This window comes from Pinus tabuliformis, chromosome 4_2 (genome assembly GCF_031772625.1).
Source record: "Pinus tabuliformis cultivar Carrire ecotype Pingquan chromosome 4_2, CPIR1, whole genome shotgun sequence".
NCBI classification, from domain to species: Eukaryota; Viridiplantae; Streptophyta; class Pinopsida; order Pinales; family Pinaceae; genus Pinus; species Pinus tabuliformis.
Genome location: NC_142304.1, coordinates 773,928,721 through 773,952,515, shown reverse-complemented (window position 1 = coordinate 773,952,515; position 23,795 = coordinate 773,928,721). Strand labels below are relative to the sequence as shown.

The following is a 23,795-nucleotide window of genomic DNA, read 5'->3' as shown; positions in this document are numbered from 1 at the left end:
TCTTGAAGTCAAATTAGTGCTTGAGTTGTCCTCTTCATTGTTTTAGGTATAAGTATCTCATTTGAACTTGGTTTTGCACTTGTAGTACCTTATTGGAAATATTTTTCTAAGCTATCTAATTTTATGTAGTTGGAAATATGAATGCTTTATAATCCCTAAATTTCAATGTCTAAGAACATTGTTCATGGCCTAAAAAATTCCTAGGAATTTATGAGTCTAAAAACATTGGTGAGATTACATAAAGTTATATTGATCTGATAGATGTTGGGGAGTATGACATAATATCTTAGTTCATAGGGAACTCTATGCTAAGTTGAATTCATAACAATGGAATTATATAATAATAATAATGGAATTATGTAGCAGCCCATCAATATGGAAAGTACTAGTACAAATATCCCCTTTAGTTTCAATTTGATACAGGCTTAGCATGCATTCCTTTCCATGGACACTTGACACACATGCAACTAGTTTGGTTACCACCTTATCCCTCTTTTGGCCCACTTGGGCCCCATGGTTGACTTTGCATCTTTGTAACTTTTGATGGGATGGGGGATCCCCTCGCTTCTCACAGTAGTCTGCATGGAATCCTCTTATTAGTTGTGGTGATGGGAAGGTCCTTTTCCACACCTTTATCTCTATTGCATGTCACTTGTATTCCTACAAGATATGGAGATTGAAAATGTGTGTAGATCAATGGTCCACAATCATTTTTAGACTTAGAGATACTTGATCCATAACCTAACAAATTACCTCAAACAAACTTGATGGGTATGAATAATATGATCTGATGATGGAGATTCATTTGGGTTTTGATATGCCTACTAGTTAATGAGGTAATTGTGCTTAAGGTATATCCATCAATGGTGATGATTTTGATCCAATGACATAGATTCAATTTGGGCTTAAAGGTGTCTGGAAGTTAACCATGCCACTTAATTTCAAGGAATCCAATAGTGGAGGATTATCATGATGCAATGATCCAGATTAATTTTGGACTTGGAAGCACTCATTGAATAATGTACTAAGTCTACTTCAAAGGATTTAATGGTGGACAATGATCATGAACTAATGGCCTGGATCATTTTGAGGCTTAAAGATAATCACTTGATAATGGTTATTCTTTCTTTTGAAATATCTAACTGTGGAAATTTATCCAATTTGATGGCTGAAATTGAATTTGGGCTTTGATGTGCCCAATTAATAAGAATGTCCCTTCGACCCAAATTAACCCAATAATGACACCTATCCACCACACCAACTCAACTACTACTTGTCATTCCCACATCATCATTGATGGCATTATATTAAATTTTCATATATATATATATATATTAACGAAATTTCTTAATTTTTCTTGAACTGTATCAGTAAACACCTTATTTTTCTAGCATTTTCCTATCACCATTGAATTTGAAGGTCTAGCTCCTACAATACATCCTTTGCTTTTTAATTTTGTTTTAGCAACTATGAATTTGATGTCTATAATAATTGAATTAACATTTTTAAGTCTTCCTAAGTCAAATCTTACCCAAAAGATGGGAGTTTCATCGAATAATGAAAATTTCCTCCCATGGCCAATTTCACAACTTTGCAACTTAGCCCAAATGCTACTGATATTCACCTCTACCTTCACTTTCTATTGAATTTGACTATAGTTGGGCTAATCCAATCCATAATTTATGAATATCATCTTTTTTTGTTAAATTATGGTATGTTCTATGCTTAGAGCAGTTTACTTGTCTTTCTTTTTATTATTCACAGATTAGCAATCAAATGTACATTAAGTGTGTAGATAGAACATTTAAACGATCAACAAAAAACAAGCCAAGACAAGAGACACAAGATGTGGCGGCTAGCCAGGGACAAACCCCAATATGGGGAAACCCTTTGATCAAATCTTCTTTTATCTTCAATAATTCTGCAGAGAGAAATAGTACAAAAGTCTGATTTCTATCAACAGCATCAACCCTAAACTAGGGCAGTCAATATCTGTCAAACCAGAGGTCGGATCACCTTGATTCCTTCACCAAAAAATGCGGCCTTCTAAAGAGAGTCAGCTTCACCTACTGCGCAGTCCAGAGAGAGAGAATGCTGGTCAAAGTTCCGATCTGTAGTTGCAGCCCTATAATCTGCGTCCCTTTTCCACACGTGTGAGAGATAGAGTCTTTTCTGCGCAGGAGATAGAAGAGACTCTTTTTCTGCGCAGGAGAGAGAGAGATGTGATGAGAAGTGTGTGTCCAAATGAGGAGGAGACATCCTGTATTTATATGCAAAACGTTGATGATGAATAGATGTGTCTGTTGGGCTTCTGAGCCTACATAAGTTGCTGGCCGACTTTGACAATTAGTCCATAATCAAAATAAATTCATATCTCCATAAATACTTATTGGAATTGGATGATCTTTAGATCAATCCTACACCTCTCGACGAGAGGAATCTAGTAAAAATATTATCATCCATGAATAAGGTGACCCACATGAAGTTTGGCCCTAGTTTTAACACTCCCTCTCAACTAGGGAGAACTTCATCTGCAATCTGTCGGACTGTCACTGCTGTCCATCCATCAAATGCACTGTCCGGTATGGCTTGACCCTTCTTGCTCTGCTCTGCTTTGCTTTGCTCTGCTCGGTTATGCTCTGCTTTGCTCGAATTATGAAGAAGAAGAAATGATCGAGGATGTTACATACCATCCTCCACTGACTCGAAGTCGGTCTCAGAGTGTGTACCACTTTCACTGGTCCCAGACCGATATCATTGATCCTAGATCAATGAAGGTCATCCTAGCATAGGGAGTACGGTAGATACAACGATGCGTCCATCGGTACTACTATGGTCCCTATCCTCATTTCCCTGCTCATTGATTAGATGAGAGGTACTTCCCATGAGTCCCAGACTGCATGGGTAGGATGCCTTGACAGGAGAACTAATCATCCTGTCCACAGGAGAGCGAATCATCCTGTCCAGTGGATGCCACGGAGAACTAATCATCTTGGCCTACAGGAGAACGAATCATCTTGTTCCACAATCGCCATGGAGAACACATCATCCAGGCCCACAGGAGAACTAATCATCCTGTTCCATAGTCGCCACGGGGTGTCATAGGGGAAGGTTGAACCTTTTACCCTGTACAAAGTGCACCAACAGGGGATGGTGAGTCACTCTGTGGTGATATGTCGCTCCAAGAAGTACCCTGCGCCCCCTTGGAGCTCCCAGAGCTCAGTACATCATACTTGACCCTCATCAGAGGGTCTCTGAACAACACCAAGTCGTTCTCGAAAAGTTAGGAATTTGATCTTTCTTAGGGGCTTTGTCAGAATGTCAGTGACTTGTTCATTTGTACCGATATGTTGGAGCCTTATTGCTCCTCTCTGCACCATATCTCGAATATAGTGGTACTTGATATCGATATGCTTGGAGCGATCATGAAATACGGGATTTTCTGATAATCGATCCCCCTCTGGTTGTCACATAGAATCACGGTGGTATCCAATGTAAATCCAAACAGCTCACTGAAGAGCTTTCGCAACTAGACTGCCTCATAGGAGGCCATGCTAGCAGCAATGTATTCTGCATCGGCGGTGCTTAGAGCCACTCACTTCTGCTTCCTGCTCATCCAGGATATCGAGGCAGATCCCAAAGAGAAACAACACCTGGATGTGCTCTTCTAATCCTCCACATTGCCTGCCCAATCAGCATCAGTATACCCAAGTAGTCTCACATTTCCGACAGTGTATCTTAATCCATGAGTGATTGTGCCACGAAGATATCTCAACAAATTCTTGGCACCAATCCAATGTGAGTGACGAGGCTCAACCATATGTTGGCTCAAAGTGTTGATTGCAAAGCATATATCCGGATGGGAGTTCACCAAGAACATCAATGCTCCGATGAGCTGTCGATACTCGGTAGCATTTCGTAAAACGAGTTTGACAGCACTACCGCTTAACTTCTTAAATTTAAGCTCCATCGGGGTAGTTACGGGCTTGCAGTCCACCATGTCGAATCTTTCCAGTTTCTTCACCACATACTTTCCTTGAGATGGGAAAATCTCCCCTGGTTTCTGCCAGACTTTGAGTCCTTGGAAATAATGCATGAGTCCTAGATCTTTCATCTCAAATTCAGAAGCCAGCTCTCTCTTACATTTGTGAATGAGAGGGTCTGCACCTTTTAGGAAGAGGCTGTCAACATAAAGCACCAGTATGAGAGACTTGTCATCTATAACCTTAAAGTAAAGGTTAGGGTCGGCTTCATTCCTAGTGAATCCCAGCTTCATCAAGTAGCTATCGATCCGCTCATACCATGCTCGGGGTGCTTGCTTTAGCCCATAGAGGGCCTTCTTCAACCTGCACACATGAGATTCTCAATCATAAATCTCAAATCCTTCGGGTTGATCCACATAGGCCTCCTCTTTGATCGAACCATGTAAGAATGCAGTCTTAACATCCATCTGATGTAGGTTCCATCCTTACGAAGCAGCAAGGGCTATGATCGAGCGGATAGTGGTATATCGGGCAACAGGTGCAAATATCTCGTCATAGTCTATACCTTCCTTCTGGGAGAAGCCTCAAGTGACAAAACGAGCCTTATACTTTTCCGTACTTCCATCAGCTGCATGATTTATCTTGTAAAGCCATTTAGAAGTGACAACTGTCTTGTCCTGGGGTCTGGGGACCACATCCCAGACGTCGTTCTTCATAGTAGACTCATATTCTTCGGTCATAGCATCCTTCCATACTTGATGCTTGATGACATCTGTGAATGATGAAGGCTCATTTTGGATGATTGTGCTCATGATAGTCAGGTATCCCTGATACCTGTTCAGCTTCTTACTTTCACGGAAGGTTCCACGGGGAGCTGTGTGTCCTTCAGCATCATCAAGTGTCCCCCTAAGCCATGAAGGCCTCTTCCTTGAAGAGGAAGGCTCAGGTGGTGGAGGATCAATAGGATCCATAGGTTCTTCCACATCGGGCATTGTCTCATCTTCCTTTTCCTTCGGTTCCCTGGTGTCAGCTTCTTTAGATCCCCTTAAAGTAGGAAGATTGTCTACTTTGCTAAGAGCCATATCTTCGTCAAAGGTGACATCATGACTAATCTCGACTTCCCTTTGACTAGCTACATAGATTCTATAGCCCTTAGAATTTTTGCTATAGCCCACGAAGATTCTTTTCTTTCCAGATGCCCCCAATTTATTTCTTTTCTCTTTCGGCACATGAAAATATACAGGGCTTCCAAAAATTCTAAAATGAGACACGTCAGGTTTCTTACCGGTGAACATTTCTTCAGGAGTTTTGGAACCCAATGCTTGATGAGGGCATCGGTTTTGTACATATATGGCGGTTTTTGCAGCTTCGGCCCATGGAAACTTCGGAAGTCTTTGATCATGGAGCATAGCACGGGCAATTTCTTCAATCGTACGGTTCTTCCTTTTCGCCACACCATTCTGCTCAGGAGTATAGGGTGTAGTGGTCTTCCTCTTAATGCCAGCCTCTTTGCAAAAGTCATGAAACTCATTGGATCCATATTCAGTCCCATTGTCAGTCCTTAGGATCTTGATCTTCTTTTCAGTTTGATTCTTGATCAAGGCTTTGAAGTGTTGAAACCAGGAGAACACTTCATCCTTCTTTTTCAAGAAATATATCCAAGTCTTGCGAGAATAATCATTTGTAAAAGTGAGGTAATATAAATATCCTCCCAAGGAGTTCACAGGCATCATATTGGATATGTCTGAGTGAACTAATTGCAATATATCGGAGGTCTTGCTTTGGCTTGAGGGGAATGGTCCCCTTTTTAGCTTTCCTTCGGCACATCCTGGACATACACCTTCTTGCTCTAATCTGAACTCGGGCATCCCAGTCACCATTTTTCTTACATCAGGTAGAGCTTTATAATGAAGGTGAGCAAACCTCTGATGCCATAGTTCGGACTGAAGAGATGTGTCACAAGTCATGACACCCAGTGGACTTCCTCTGACCTGATATAATGAATCAACTCGAAACCCAAGAGTAAAAGCATCTTTATAGTCCTTTTTCCATACACATACCTTGCCATCGCTGAAAGCCACCTTGTAGCCTTTGTCTTCCATTGCCGAAATGGACACCAGGTTCTTTTTGAGATCAGGTACATATAATACATCTTGTAAGTGGATGGTATTACCTTGATTCAATTGAAGAGTGACATTTCCTACGCCTTTCACGGGATATTTTGAATTGTCTCCAAGAACAATTTCCAGGTTGGTTTCTTTCTCTACCAGATTATAGAGAGCTTCTTTGTAACCAATGAAGTGCCTAGAAAAACCACTATCAATAAGCCAATTTCCTAGCGAGTCCAGGGGAGCAGTGGTAGATAGAACAACTGGTAGATAATACTCATCTTGCTTATTGTCAATAGTGTTAGATTCATACCTAGAATTTCTTGCCTTCTTGAATGTTTGTCCTCTTCCTTGATTTCCAGCACTCCTTTTACCTCGGCCATTTGAGCTGCCATTTCTTTGATTGCCTTGAGAGGGATTTTGATCATCATCCCGGTGTGAGTTCCTTTTATTAGGACACTCGCTTGCATAATGACCTGGTTTATTGTAATGGTAACATCGTCCTTTTCCACCCTTTGGTCCAGCCTTCCTTTTGGATTTAGCCTCGAAATTGTTTCTTCTTTTAGCATGAGAAGAAAAGGCAGCAGGATGACCTTTAAGTGTGGGCATTTCCTGTTCTTCCATTCTTGCTTCTTCTTGAATGCATCTAGCCATTAATTCCTGAAATCCAGGAATTACATTATTGTTGAGGAGAGTAGTCCTGAATATATACCATTCAGATGGTAGTCCTCCAAGAGTTGTGAGTGCCATTTCCCCGTCAGGAATTACTTCCCCAATAGATAGGAGATCGTTCTTGATCTCAGTGATCCCTAAGAAATATGCTTGCATATTTTCATCTTTGCCCTTGTTAATTTCCTTCAGCGTATCTCTAAGAAACAGAACTTGATTTGCATCATTAACTTTAAATAAACTCACCAGTCTATCATAGATTTCCTTGGAGGTGTTCAGCTCAGAAACATAAGCCACCAAGCGCTTGTCGATAGAGTCCTAGATGATCTTCTTTGCTTTGACTTCTCCCTTGGTCCATTTGTTCCTGGCAGTAGCGGATGCATTTGATGGAGGCTCGACAACTCCGCCTCTCACATGGTCCACCACTTCTTGTTCTTCTAATGTTAGATCGAGAGACATCTTCCATCTGTGGTAGTCAAACTTCTTACGGAGTTTGTCTTCAACAGGGAAGTGTGTTGAGGACCCCATAGTTCTTTTTAGATAGCCTTGTCTTCGGTGATTGCTCTTGCTCTTGTTTGGGCTTTGTCTTCACCTCAGCTCTAATAACATGTTAAATTATGGTGTGTTCTATGCTTAGAGCAGTTTACTTATCTTTCTTTTTATTATTCACAGATTAACAATCACATGTACATTAAGTAAAATGTAGATAGAACATTTAAACGATCAATAGAAAACAAGCCAAGACAAGAGACACAAGATGTGGCGGCTAGCCAGGGACAAACCCCAATATGGGGAAACCCTTTGATCAAATATTCTTTTATCTTCAATAATTCAGTAGAGAGAAATAGTACAAAAGTCTGATTTATACCAGCAACATCAACGGCATTAGCCCTAAACTAGGGCGGTCAATATCTATCAAACCGGAGGCCGGATCACCTTGATTCCTTCACGAAAAAATGCGGCCTTCCAAAGAGAGTCAGCTTCACCTACTGCGCAGTCCAGAGAGAGAATATTGGTCAACGTTGGTCAAAGTTCCGATCTGCAGTTGCAGCCCTAAAATCTACGTCCCTTTTCCACACGTGTGAGAGATAGAGTCTTTTCTGTGCAGGAGAGAGAAGAGACTCTTTTTCTGCGCAGGAGAGAGAAGAGACTCTTTTTCTGCGCAGGAGAGAGAGAGATGCGATGAGAAGTGTGTGTCCAAATGAGGAGGAGACATCCTGTATTTATATGCAAAACGTTGATGATGAATAGATGTGTCTGTTGGGCTTCTGAGCCTACATAAGTTGCTGGCCGACTTTGACAATTAGTTCATAATCAAAATAAATTCATATCTCCATAAATACTTATCGGATTCGGATGATATTTAGACCAATCCTACACCTCTTGACGAGAGGAATCTAGTAAAAATATTATCATCCATGAATAAGGTGACCCACATGAAGTTTGGCCCTAGTTGCCAATTTTAACATTTTTGGATTACACCCTTGACAAATTTAGTCAATCACCTCATATGCAACTTGCATATTTCCACTACTTTCCAAATTCCAACCCATACAACCCAATAACTATAATATTTTTCTCTAATACGACTCTATAACAACATTAACCACCACTCGAGTGCATTATTATGTGTGCAAATATGAATTCCAAATATTTTTTTAAGTTGTTCTACTATAATCTCTAATATGCTTTATAACTAAGCATACTAGGGCACCAATTACCTACTGTACCACAACAATTCTTTGGTAGTAAATCTATTATGTCTCCTAGTCACTCTATTGGGTCCAATCAGGTCCATTAAGTGCCACAATCACCTTAATTAGTCTATATACACATGTATGATGCTATTATATGCAATGCAATATGTAACTATGATTCTAAAATAAATCAAACATGTGCGAAAATATAACGATAATATCATATTTAAAGATAAACATAAATTGAAAGACTTATATTTAAATATAGTCACCAACTATCTTCAAACCTCAGACATTCTACGAAGCCATAGACCACACTACTCCAATACTCTGAGCAATGGGGGATATGACTCTACTAGGGTCAATGCTCACCTAGAACTCACTATGGCCATGTACTAAGCACAAACAAAGTAAGACACAAAGTTACCAAACTCTAGAATCCTCCAATCTATATTCTCTAATCTCCCATTACCCTACACAACCCAAGGTGGTGCATCCGCTTCACCCACATTCTCTCAAGTTGTGCCACTACCCTAGGTTACAAAATAAGCTATCCAAGGAGTCCTAGTCCCATGTGACCCCATCAAACCCATCACCACACTTCTCCCTCCATGGATTTATCCTTCCCCAAAGTAAGCCAAAGAGAAGTATGGGAGAAGTGCACACTGAGATCTACTTAGGATCCATAGGGTAACAATATCACATGGTCACATTATACCAAGAGCAAGTACAATATAAAGCGTGGTGGGAACGATGGAATAACTCTTGAATAATATTAAAACTTTGTATGTCCATTTGCCAAAAATTACAAGTGGCACCCAAAGAAGTCACTTCCCCACCTTTTTGGAAACTTTTGGATAACAAATATATGCATTTGCTTTGCCCCTCAACTTCAGCCCATCACCTATCCCTTAGTCCCCTTTACCACTCATGAGTTATGACCACCATCTCTCTTCTCTCAATTAATTGAAGCAATGACGTTTTTTTTATCAATATAAAAGATTGACTACATATTTATGTAGCTATGCTATTGGCCTTTTAGCACATATGCTTGCTGGCCTAGAATCACATAAACATATAAACATAAGCACCTAGGCCACAAATTTTTTATATAGAAATGGTTAGGACTCACAAACCTATTCATAGTATGTATGAATATATACAATGGTCATGGTAGAAATGTTAAGTTCACCCTGAACACTTAACAATAGAAAATCTTTGTTGCTAGGATATCTAATTTTGACATCGCAACATACATCAACTAACAAAAGAACACCTTAAAATGATACTACAACTCATCACACGTTACACCTTTGCAAGCTTCACAAATAACATATAAATACATACATGCAGCGAAATACTTTAGAATAATCTTATAGAGAAATTAAATCTTTGTAAATGTATGTAATAAAAAAAACCGAGATCTAACTAACAATCGACCTTCACACTAGCAAGACAACGCATCTAAAAATCAACCTTGAAACATGCAACACACATTGATTAGCTAAAGCATTTAAGATACTATGACAATATATGCCTCTAGCTTTTTTGGACATAGTTTGTAACCATTTAAAAGTAGCTCTTATTGCACATAAATATGTAATTCAAGTCTTCAACAAACATCTTACATCTATCCATGTACTTTTCAAAACCTCTAGCTTCTTTGAGACCATTTAAAAAGTAGCTCTTATTTTGTAATAACATGTAATTCATGTCTTCAACAAGCATCTTTTAACATCTATCCATGTACTTTTTAAAACCTATAGTTTCTTTCGACATTATTTGGGACGATTTAAAAAATAGCTCATATTGCATAGAAAGATAGAAAGAGGTAGCTCATATATTCATCGACCATCTTTTGATATACATTCATGTAATTTATTGAAACATGATTCGTGGAACAAAGAAATGTGTTGACCTTTCCTGCAAAGACTCATTTCATTTTAACTCATCCCTTTTATTACACAATATCTCATATAAACTTTTAAACTCATTTTTTTCTGTAATTTGCAGAAGAAACATGAATCAGACAATTCAAGTTTAAAATAGTTTAAAATTCCAAATTATCTATAAATTGCCTAAAATACATGGTTTAGAAATTTTACAAAACTTGCTTGGTAGTCTCATTACTATTTATTTTGTAAACCTTCGCCTTTCAGGTTCGACAAGCACGCAAACAAACATTATTTGAATGTCTCAAAAAAGAGTTTCGTTTGACGGTAAACACATTCAGAGGAGTAATATCCAATGATATCTACGAGGTACAATTTAGATTGTTGACATTCAAATATTTATCAATTTTTTGAAATGATAATGTTTGATTGTTGACTTTGAAACTATGAGTTCAATTGTTCAAAAATTTAAAACATCTCACTAGTTTGTGTATTGTGAAGGGTATCCGAGCTCTTATTATCGAAAAGGATAATTTTCCCAAGGTTTGTTATTCAGTCATTCTCAGGGCATTGTTTTCATAAAAAAGGAAAAAATAATATTATCTTATTAGAAAATAACACAAATTATCAGTTGTATTCACATTGTAATCAGATAGGGTTCAAATAGTTTGTACTCTTTGCAGTGGAATCCTCCCTTAGGTGAAGTCACTAAGGAAAAGCTAAACTTGCTCTTTAAGCCACTGGAGGAAGATTTTGAATTACAACTACCCATCGAGGGGAAAATATCAAGGTTAAAATCTACCGCATTTCATTTTATTTGATGTGTGGCAGTCTAATTTTTATTTTTGGTTTTACAATTGCCATTGGATTTCTCTTGCAGGTGGGAAGGAAAATATGAGAATTCAGGCTACCACACCAAGTAAATTTTACTACTATTACATTCATAATTTGATTTGGTTTATTTTTATTTTGGATTTAGTTGATAAATTTTAAAACTCAAACACAACTTTGTGCTTGTCAGGTACCCACATGATTGTAAAGTTCACAAAGTAATGACTCATCTTAAGTCTCGAATGTAAAACACTTAATACTCTGAAGTTAGCTTAGCGAAAGAAGCAAGGAACTTCATAAATGTAGTCAAGAAGTGTAATCGTTAGTTTTCGAACAATATTTCATTCTAATGAGAGAGATAATAAATCATATTCATAACAAAGTGCATTATACTTTGAACCTAGTTTTTATTATGGTTTAGGGTTCACTCGATGGCAACATTTCTTTGAAAATACTAATATAATTTGAATGACAAGAATTTCTACCATGCACAACGATATTAGAAAAAACTAAGATGAGAAGGGCAGTGAAAAAATAATCATAAAAAATAGAGGTTTTTAAAATATTTTTTTTGGTTTTGGTTGTAAACATGTAAATAAAATTATTTATTTTTTAAATAAAAGAAACAAAAACAAGAGAATTGAAGCCTATTTACAATGGAACTTCTGTCCTTTTTCCTCACCAATATCAAAACTAAAATGAAATCAGAGCCCCCACCTGGATTAGAGACCTGACATCATTAGGGGTAGAAGTCTCTTGGCTAATAGCTACATACTGTACCACAGATTGCAAAAACAAGACAAAATTGATGTTGCTATCAAGAACACCATTTCTCCTGTATAGAATACAGCACAAAGATAAGTAAACAATGCGAGATAGCCATTAAAAGAAGAGTGGACGAAATAGCCAGAATCACCAAGAAGTACAAGCTCATTCAGCTCCTCTTTGAGTAAGATTCAATATTGAGTCCGAACATAGTTCCAACACCTCAAACTAACAATCCCTCAGAAGCAGAAGAAAATAAGTTGAAAAATACAAGAATAAGAAGAAAGTAGGGTGAAAAATGTAAGAAAATTAAGTTGGAAAATAAAGAGTTCTTTGTAGGAATTTACAGGGTAAGTTCCTTAGATAGAACACCAAAGGACACCACTCGCAAACATATTACAGATCAGTACACCAATATCTTTGTCGTGGTTAAAACACTCAAAGAGGGAAACAGTGCATGACTTGAGCCAACACGGCCATTTAGACAATTTATTAATGTAATTTTTTTTTACATAAACTTTTCTCATGAACGGTTACTTAACAAATGACCTTCCATGTTCTTTAAATATAGATCATGAACCAATCAAGTGTTGAACCACAGATCAAGTGTTGGTAATACGGAAGAGAGAATGAATAATCGGCTCACTTCATGTCTAGAACATATCATGATCGTCTGATTGTAAGTTACAAAGAGTACATACTAAAGAAACACACTTTACCAAACTATACACTAGACCAAGTTGTACTTAATTAGTGTTGGAATATCCCAACATCCCCCCTTAAGAAGAACTTGGGATAGGATTAAATGATGTACAAAGATAACACAATAGTAGAAGGAAGGAGGCATTAGAGCCTATCCCCCCTTAGTGACAACTTCTTGAATTCCAACCATAAATCGAAGTTTAGTAAACTTCGCCTCTGTGAGAGCCTTTGTAAAGATGTCTGCAACTTGATCATTGGTTGAACAATATTTCACTTCAAGAACATGGTCATGAATGAACTTTCTGATGAAGTGCATGTGTAGTTCATTGTGTTTGCTGCATTGATGTTGGACTAGATCTTTACATGGTTGAATGGCACTTTGATTATCACACCAATGTGTAGTCGGATGCTGCTACTGAAAACCAAACTCTAATTGGATCTAACGAAGCCGCATGCTTCCTTACTAGCTTCAATGACACCACGATAGTTTGCTTCTGCTGAAGAAAGAGAAATGGCCCTCTGTTTCTTGCAAGCCCATGTAATAGGTTTAGAACCAAGAGTGAAGACATAACCTGCAGTAGACTTCCGATCATCAGGGCCACCAGCCCAATCAGATCAGTGAAACCAACCAATAGAGGAAATGCTTTTGCACTGTAATGAATCCCAAACTGAACTGTACCTCGAACATAACGAAGTATTCTTTTAGCTACTTTCCAATGAATTTCATGTGGGTTTTGCATAAACTAAGCAACAAGGCCAACAACAAAGGAAAGGTCAGGATGGGTGTGGGTCAGATACAAAAGTTTTCCAACAAGCTGACAGTATAAGGTAGCATCAACTTTAGGGGAAGTACAAGTGACTGAAAGTTTGGCTCCAGATTGAAAGGGAGAAGGGGCCGACTTACAGTCTTCCATGTGAAGGTGGTGTAGAAGATCACAAGCATACTTAGGACTGGGAAAGGGAATACCTTCTTTGGATTGCGAGACTTGAAAACTAATAAAATAATGCAAGTGTCCTAAGTTTGTCATTTCAAACTGCTTTTTAAGGCTGGACTTCACATGGTTGATAAGGTTGGGATCACTACTAGAAAGGATAAGATTATCAACATAAAGAACAAGAATGATAAGAGACTTACCCACTTTCTTGGAGTAGACAATATTGTCAAAATGACACCTAGAAAAGCCAGTATCTAAAAGAAAGCTATCCATTTTGGCATACCAAGCCTGAGGGGGTTGCTTGAGACCATAAAGGGATTTCTTAAGTCGACATACAAGGCTGGAGTTTGTTTGTATAAAGCCATGAGGTTGTTCCATATAGATTTCTTCATGCAAGTCCCCATGCAAGAAGGCAGATTTAACATCCATCTGATGGACTTCCCATTTGAAAGAGCAGCAAGGGAAAGAACAAGGCGGATAGAGTTCATTTTGGCAACAGGGGAGAAGGTTTCATATAGTCAATGTCTTCAACTTGTGAAAAACCCTTAGCAACAATTATGTTTATCAACTTTTCCATCTGGTCCAAACTTGGTTCTGTAAACCCATTTGCATCTAACAAGTTTTCATCCCTTTGGAAGAGGAACAAGGTCCCATGTATCATTTGCCAATAATGAATGATATTCTTCATTCATAGCTGTGTCCCAATCTGGATGGCTTGAAGCTTTTGCAAAGGTGTCAGGATCATAATTCGCTGAAGCTTGAGCCAGTAAAGAAGAGGCTCTATCAAACTGAGAATGTGTATGACGCTGATCTGTAGGATCACCTGCTGCATCTCGAGTAGCGCAAACCCATTTTGGAAGCTGAGGAGCTGAAGGAGGATCCTGAGAAGGTGGGGGAGGATTGCCATCCTCGCTGTCATCATCTGAAGAAGAAATATTTTAGGAAGTAGAAGGGATAGAGGGAGGTGGCACATTCGCCGAACTAGGCTCGTAGGTCGATATATTTTCAGAAATTTTACATCTCTTCTAATGATAACATTTTTGTATTTAGGTTGAAGAAGTCTATATCCTTTGACAGCTTCAAAATATCCAACAAAAATGCATTTTTCACTCTTAGGTTCTAATGCTTTATGTTTTTCATCTGGAATATGGGCCCATGCTTCACTTCTAAAAACAGGAAAGTGACTTACATCTGGTTTAATTAAGATCCATGCTTTTTCTGGATTGATATTCTTTAAAACCCTAGTAGAAGTGCGATTTACTATGTAATTTGCACAATTAATTGCTTCTGCCAAAAAATTAAGACTAAGTCCTTTAGATTGAAGCATACAATTAACCATTTCCTTTAAGGTGCGATTCTTCCTTTCAGCTACACCATTTTGTTGTGGAGTATATGGAACAATATGTTGCAATTGAATTCCATGCTCAATGCAAAAATTGATGAATTTGTTGTTAACATATTCTCCACCATTATCAGATCTTAGCTTAAGAATTTGATGTCCAGATTGTTTCTCAACAAAGGCCTTAAAGGCCAAGAACATGTTAAAGACTTCACTCTTGAGTTTTAAGAAGTATACCCAAGTGCGTCTGGAGAAATCATCAATGAAAGTTAAGAAATACTTGTAGCCAGAGAATGAAACCACTGGAAGTAGACCACATAAATCACTATGCACAAGCTGTAGAGGGGCTGAGGCGTGCCAAGAGGCACGTTTTTCAAAACTATCCCGATGATGTTTTCTGAGTACACATCCGAAATAAACACCATCTCTGCAAGATACCATAGGAAGACCTGTCACCATATTTTCTTTACATAGATTTTGAAGGGAGCGATATTTTAAGTGACCAAATCGCTCATGCCAAAGTTTGTTCACTTCATCATTATGAGCAACAAATACTAAGGGAAGAGTTGATGACCCAAAGTTGTTAAACTTATACAACCTTGTAGAATCATCAACAATGCCAATAACTAAAATATGTCTAGGATTTCTTAGGTCCTTAATTACAACATCATGAGGTGAAAATTCAACGATTTTACCTTCACCTAAATGAGTTATCTGATATACAGATAGAATGTTGCAGGGTAAGGTAGGAACACATAATACATCGTTAAATTGACCATTGCCTAGATGTACAGTTCCAATCCCTACAACGCTAAGAGATTTATCGTCACCAACATATATATTTTTGGTGTTACAATCATTTAAAAAAGAAAACATGGCTTTGTTTTTGGCCACATGATAAGAAGCTCCAGAATCAATGAGCCACTCATGAAAATGAGAAGAAGAAGATACATTTAGTGCATAACCGGACTGAGATGTTTGACAACCACATGCAAAACATGTTATTCTTGAAGATGAAGTTGAAGTTGAAGAGTGCTCCAAATGGATGTTATGCTTCCTCATTGCTGCTTCCAAAGCTTCCATCTTCCTAGAGCACTTGGATTCTAAGTGGCCATGTCTATCAGTCTTCTTTCCTTTGTTTTTAGTTGCCTTATCATTTTGTTGAGTTGATTTTTTGTTGTGAGACTGAAATTGCTTAGGACCCTTGTTTGGTTTAGGATCATTCTTTTTAGGATGCTGCTTCTTAGGATTCTTTGAACTTGGTTGCTGCTAGGCTGCTAAGGTTTTCTTAGAAGAGTTTCCAGTATTAAGAAGACCAAGATGTAAGAGTTTTTCTTGCTTTCTTATTAAAGAATCACAAAATGCATCAAAAGATGAGGACTTGTAGTCTTGTCCTTGAGAAATAAAGGCTTCTCTAGTAGAATGGAAGGTGGAAACAAACACAAAGTAGGCTGGTCCTAACTTAGTAAGAATGGAATAGATAAGGCTACCATCTTCTTTCTTAACCTTAACACCTTCCAAGAGAAGTCTAAGGGTCTTGAACTTGGACAAAAAACTTCAATGGAAGAAAAATTATTGGGGTCCAACGTAAGCAACTCATTTTCGAGTTGATGGGCTCTAATTTCATTTTTAATTCCAAAAACTTTATTGAGTTGTTTCATTGCTTCATCGGGGGTATCAATTTCTGCGATATGGAATCTAAGGTCTGGAGAAATAGACATCCCTATCAATCCACGTGCTTGATCTTGCTTATTTTCCCATTTGACTTGTTTATCTTCATCTTTAGGTTTAGACTCTTGGCTTGAGGCTATTCTATAAAGACCTTTACTTCTAAGTAAATCCACAATGTAGGATAACCATTGGAAGCAGGTGGTGCTGTCAAGAATAACTATTTTAAAAGAAAATGAAGTTGTAGATGCTGAAACTAAGTGTTCCAATGGAAAGATCTCAAAAAATTAGGCCGATTAAAAAAAACGGCTTCTGGATGAAGAAGTTATGGCTTTTTGAAGAAAAGTTGTTGAAGATGCCGACGAACTACGTGAATGCTGAGAAGTGAATGATAATGTTATATAAAAAAAATTCCTCCCCTTTCCAAACTTAATCTAATTAGCTCACTTTTAAAAAAAAAATACGTTATGTGACCCACTTTTATAAATAAGTGGAAATCACTTTTACAATGGTATTTTATGAACTATCCACTAAATTGTAACTTAAATAAAAGATAAAGTGACTTTAGAATTATAAGTGACTCACTTTTTATAATGGGTGAGAACACTTTTACATAAAGTAACTTTAAAACATAAGTTATATGTGCTTTTTGAAAAAGTAACTCAACAAAAAGAAAAACTTGAACCCAAGACGTCTATTCTCATAAAGTAAATTTGGACCAAGTGAGTTAGTTTCAAAGTTTAGTAATTTTTGGAAAGGAGGGTGGTTTTTTTTTTGTTGGAAAACCCTTTTTTGCCTACAAAACAAAAAACAACCACACAACCCAAAATGAACAAGCAAAAGTAATCCAAGCCTTACGACTTAAAGTTAGATTTGGCTGGAAACTAAATATTTTCTTCAATGTTTCTGATTTTCCGAGATCACACTAAGACGCAATGGAAAATATCATACACATGAGAAAAATATTTTCCCTCTGTTTCTAGTTTGCCCATATACGCAAAAATGAAAGGTATAGATATGTAATAAAAAATTATAGAGGACTATAAATCGAAATAAAAAGAGAGATAAATAACTATAACTGCAAATAAACACTGTATACCTCCAGATCTTAAAAATGACGTAGCTAGGGCTACTAGAAACCTTTTCGCATGAAACGAAAGGGGTTCCTCACTGGAACAAATGTTCTAACACAATAGAGCAGTCCTCTCGGCCCGAAAGCGGTAAAAAACAATAGATTTAGGAAACAACAGTTGGATACAGTTGTACCGACTTCAGATTTGGATCACCAATGGATGCGGCCTCGAATCACCAACAGATGCGACCCTCGAATAACTCTGATACCATGTAGGAATTTAAATGATAAGTTCTTTAGATAGAACACCAAAGGACACTGCTCACAAATAGATCACAATCAGGACACCAATATTCTTGTCGTGGTTAAAACCCTCAAAGAGGGAAACAGTCCACGACTTGAGCCAACGTGGTCACGTCAGGCAATCTATTAATGTAAAAGAAAGAAAATTTACATAAGCTTCTCTTATGAACGGTCACCTAAGAAATAAACCTCCATGCTCTTTAAATAGAGATCATGGACCAATCAGTTGTTAATCCACGGAACAAGTCTCGGTAATACAGATGAAAAAATGAACTGTCAAATCACTTCATGTCTAAAACATATCGTGACCGTCAGATTGTAAGTTACAAAAAGTACATACTAAAGAAACACACTTTACCTAACTATACACTAGACCAAACTGTACTTAATTATTCCCTATGTGTTGGAATATCCTAACATGATTCCTATCATAGAGGATATATCTTCAAGATATATCGTGCGTGCACTTCTATATTCTCATATGACTATTTATGGGAACTTAGTCATTGGTGACCTGAAACAATATTTAAAAAGTTTAGAACCTTTTATGAAATTAGTTTGGAGAGGGAATCAATTTATTTGAAATTTTCATTGGTCAGAGATGGACACCAAACTATTTCATTCATTTTTTCTCAAAACTCTCAAAAAAATACAAAGAAGTGTAAATATCCAACGAGTATGGAACAAAGTTAACAATTAAATGTGTAATCTCTATAAAAATATCCACATCGTTTGAATTTAAATTTATATAGATTGTAAGTATCCAATCAACATGGAACAAAGCTAATCTATACAAAAATACCCAATGTAAACTTCTTCCAAATTAATGCATTCTTATCTTGATATGAGTTTAATTTTCCACTATTACATGGATTATATGAATTTAAAACAAGTTTGAATATGTTTATATATCAAATACATAATGCTTAATTCAATTGCTCAAAGGTACATGATTATAAAGACCCAAAACCACCAAGAATAGTTATGCTACACAACATACTCATGACACACACATCACTATAAAAAATAACAACAACTAATAACTAACTGGATCCGATAACTTGAACTTGACTCAATGACTTCAGTTAACGGGTGAGATTATTCTCTAACACTCCCTTAATCTTGACTACTGCTGCTTGTTGTTCACTAAGTTTCTCAATAAAACTCGAAAACATTTTTTCCCAATGACTTGGTGAAGATATTTGCTAGCTAACATACAAATCCACAAAATTGAAGTGATATGTCACCATTGTTGACAAGCTCACGAATGAAGTGATAGTGAGTGTCAATGTGCTTGCTTTTCTTGTAAAACACGTGGTTTTTTGACAATGCAATTGTTGAACTGTTGTCACAAAAAATAGTGGTTGGCTCCTCAACATGTGTAAGATCTTTCAAAATTATTCTTAGCCATATTGCATGACATGTTGTAGTAGTGGCTACATATTTTGTTTTAGTGGAAGATATTGAGACAATTGGTTGTTTGTTAGATGCTTATGAGATCAAATTCATGCCTAAATGAAAAACATATCCCGAAGTGTGTTTTCTATCATGAATACTAGCAACAAATTCATTATCTATGTATCTTGTAAGTCTGTTGTATTTAAAACCTATGTACCAAAATCCATAATTAGTTGTACCTATAATATATCTCAAAATATTTTTTCCAACTTTCCAATAAGATTCCTTGGGAGACTCCATAAATATGGAAATGTAACTAATTGCATACATAACATCATGTCTAGTTGCAATAAGGTACATGAGACTGCCTACAAGCCTCTTATACAATGTTGAATCCAATAATGGTCCATCATCTTGCTTGCTTAATTTTGTCCCTGTTGCAATAAGTGTCTCTGCTAGTTTTCATTTGATCATTCTAAACCTCTTTAAAATATCTATAACATACTTTCCTTGACATACAAAAATCCCTTGTGTAGATTGCTTGACTTTGATTCCCAAAAGTACTTCATAAGACAAAGGTTTGTCATATCAAATTTTCTTTTCATTGCAACTTTTAAACCATCTAAAATCAAATTTCCTGTATATACCTTGTCAACAACATAAATACAAACTATAAGGGTTTACCTTGAACTGATTTAGTATAAAGGGCAGGCTCATTAGTCCTCCCGCTAGACCTATTGGTAAGTAAATATGAGTCAATCCGACTATACCAAGCTCTTGGGGCTTGCTTCATGCCATATAAGGCTTTCTCCAACTTGTATACTTTGTGCTCCTTACCTTTAAGTTCAAATCCTCGTGGTTGATTAACATACACCTCCTCTTCAAGTTTTCTATTCAAGTAAGCCGACTTCATGTCCATTTGATAAATTAACGATTTTTTTGGGGCTGCAATGGTTAACACTACTCGAATAATATCCAACCTTGCTATTGGAGAAAATTTTTCATCATAGTTAATGCCTAGTTGTTGAGCAAATCCTTTGGCAACCAACATTGCTTTATATTTTTCTACACTACCTTTTTCATCCAATTTTGTCTTGTACACCCACTTAACACCAATGCTATTTTTACTTGTTGGGAAATCAATAAGATGCCATGTTTTAGTCTTCTTAATAACATCAATAACTTCATTCATGGCCTCTATCCAATGATTTTCTTTAACTACTTCAAAATAAGTGGGATGGTAGGATAATAAGGCAAAATTTGCTAGTTGATCCATGTCATCTCACTGCTCATATATTTCCCTTAAGCTTATTGCTCCATGATTTCTCTTTGAATCTCCTGACTCACTACTTGAAGGGGAACTTTCTGCTTATATTTTCACATCTAACCTTAGCAATCTTGTTGGAGGGACTTCTTGTTCTGAATTTTCCACTTGTTTATCTGTTGGAAAAAATTGATATCCTCTATTCATTGTTTCATTCTCTTGACCACTCCAATATTTGTCTTCCAAGTATTTTACATCTATGCTTACCATAAATTTCTTAGTGAATGGATTATATCATCTATAGGCTTTGGACTGTTCAGTATAGCCAACAAAAATGCATATTTCGCTTCTATCATCAAGTTTCTTCCTTAACTCTTTTGGAACATGTGCATAAGCAATACAACCAAAAACTCTAAAATGAGAAACACTTGACTTTGTGCCACTCCATGCTTCTTGAGGAACTTTACCTTTCACACTATTTGTTGGAGATCTATTCAATATGTAGACTGAACAAGCAACAACTTCAGCCCAAAAATCATTAGGCAAATTTCTAGCTTTAAGCATATTCCTTGCCATGTTCATAATGGTTTGATCCTTTCATTCAACAAATCCATTATATTGTGGAGTATATTTGGTAGTAAACTGCCTCTTAATTCCCTGTTGTTTGTAAAAGTTTGCAAACTCCTTTCCTCCATCTAATCTAAGCACTTTGACATATTTTCCACTTTGCTTTTCTACAACAACTTTAAACTCTTTGAACTTTGTGAATGTCTCTAATTTTTTCTTCAAAAAATACACCCAAACTTTCTTGCTAAAATCATCCAATAAATGTTAGAAAATAAAAGCTTCCACCAATAGATTGAGTTTGCATGGGTCCACATAGATCTGTGTGGACAAGTTCTAGGGGCTCCTTGGCTTTGTAGGAGGCTTCTGGAAAACTGTCTCTGTGATGCTTCCCAAGAATGCAACTTTCACAAGTGATGCTTTGCTCATACAATACAGGCAATCCTTTAACCATAGATTGTTTTTGCAAGAGATTAAGACTCCTGAAAGGTAGGTGACCATACCTGAGATGCCACAACCAAGTCTCATCTATTCTTGAGGCATTGTGTGCATATGATTGAGACATGTTTACACTTCTCAATTTCAATGGAAACAGTCTATTCTTGGTCATCTGAACTTTTGCAACAAGTCTTCTACTAGGTGGCTTATCTAAGATAGTGCATATGGAGTTTTTAAATCTGACATCATAACCATGCTGACTCAATTGGCCAATACTTAACAAGTTATGTTTGAGATTTGGTACATAAAAAACATCTCGAAAATATATTTACTCTCATTTTGTTTAATCAAAATAGATACAACACCTTTTCCTATGACCTTACATACCGATCATCTCCTAGAGTAATTTTAGATTGAACAAAATTATCAATACTAGAAAACAAATTTTTATTACCTGTCATATGATCGCTGCATCCACTATCCAACAACTAGAGATCCTCGTTTTGCTCTTCTTTTGTGATTTGACACGAGATGAACATTGATTCAGTGGTCCCTTCTTGAGTGTTGGAGACATGTGCATTGCCCTTATTCGAATCCAATTGCTTCTTTCTACATTCACTTTTATAGTGACCATATTTCTTGCAGTAATAACATTGTATCTTTGATTTGTTTGATCATACTTTACCTCTCCCCCTTTGATTCTAAGATTGTCTAGGTTGATATGATTGTCCAAACTTCTTTGGTGTATATCTTCGTTCTGATTGATGATTACCACGACCTCTTTGAACTCTACCTTTGCTTCCTTTGCCTCTACCTCTGCTAATTAATGCATGAGTATTGAACACATGTTCCAAGTACTTCTCTCCCATGCCAATTCTTGATTCATGGGACAAGAGAGATCCCATCAATTCTTTTATTGTTAGTTTGGATAAATTTCTGGACTCCTCTATGGCAATAACAACCCATACAAAACTTCTTAGGTAAGCTCCTAAGAACTTTTTCAACAATTTTCTGATAATAAATCGTCTCTCCATGAGTTCGAAGCTAGTTCACAACTCCCATTACTCTACTCATGAATTGGTCAGCGCTCTAACTTCAATGTTTCAAACTCACTCTTGAGGGTTTGAAGCTTCACAGTCTTTACTTTGTAATTACCTTGATATGCTAATGTCAAGATATCCCAAGCTTGTTTTGCATTTGATGCTCCCACTATCTTGGGAAGAATTGAGTCATTCACTGAACTCAACTCAGGATAAAAATAAACTTAGCTCTAATCTCTTTTTCCTCAATTATTCAATTTTATTTTTCTGGTTATTGAACATACTTGCAAAGTTGCTTGATCTAGCTCTATAAAGTCATTTTTCCAACATTCATATAACTACAAGAATCTCTTCATTCTTATGAACGAAACTCATAGTTTTTACCAACAAAAAAAACTGATCCTTGTAACTGCACCAAATTACTTATAAAAGCCATAAAAAAATCTTGTAATACCAAGATTTTTTTTATATTTAAATAAAACCGAACTATTTTTTTCAATAAAACATACTTTTTTTTTTGTTAAATGTATAAACCGTGCTTTCAAAATTCTCTTATTTCTCCTTTTCATCGATTAAAAGAAACTTACAATTTTTTTGTCACCCATCAATTAACTTCCTTGTAAAAGTAATATCACTTACTTTATAATCCCCAAAAAATCACCTACCACTCACTAAAATAATTATATAAAACTCCAGTCCTGGAATGGAATTACTCCAAAATAAAATTATGATAATACCTTCAAAAACTCACCATTAAAGGACGTTTCTAATCCTTTGAATTGTAAATGGTGGATTGTTAACCTGTTGTCATTCTTACGGTGACTCCACAGAATTGTCTCTCATACTGGATGTCGTGGATAAGTACTTCACGGTAGACAATGACACAGGCTCAGCATGGATGCGGCTCAAGACAGTGGTGGCGTGACAATGGACAAACTCTCGATGGATATTTATAACAGCAACGGTTGTTTCACGCAACAAAAAACTCTGCTCACAGCTCCTTGGTAGCCAATAGAAGCCCTGTTTCAATAACAACGACGATAGGTTTCTTAACTTATTGTGATTCTGTTTAAACTCAGATTTCCTTCTTCAAGATATCACAATAGTTGTGCTCTCCAGTCTATGGA

General features: G+C 36.8%; 1 protein-coding gene across 3 annotated transcripts in view; it reads left to right on the top strand.

The window, feature by feature from the left end:
- Positions 1-11,562, top strand: part of LOC149171933 (3-hydroxyisobutyryl-CoA hydrolase-like protein 5) — a 69,165-nt gene extending 57,603 nt beyond the window's left edge. For 2 of the 3 annotated variants that reach the window (XM_089424155.1, XM_089424154.1), the window contains exons 14-18: positions 10,617-10,718; positions 10,851-10,892; positions 11,033-11,139; positions 11,230-11,268; positions 11,371-11,562. In XM_089424155.1, the coding sequence (XP_089280281.1) occupies positions 10,617-10,718; positions 10,851-10,892; positions 11,033-11,139; positions 11,230-11,268; positions 11,371-11,428 (348 nt within the window). In that variant the 3' untranslated portion in view covers positions 11,429-11,562. Of the gene's footprint in view, positions 1-10,616; positions 10,719-10,850; positions 10,893-11,032; positions 11,140-11,229; positions 11,273-11,370 lie in introns of those variants that run through there. The other variant, XM_089424156.1, reaches the window with a different exon arrangement.
- The last annotated feature ends 12,233 nt before the right edge of the window (positions 11,563-23,795 follow it).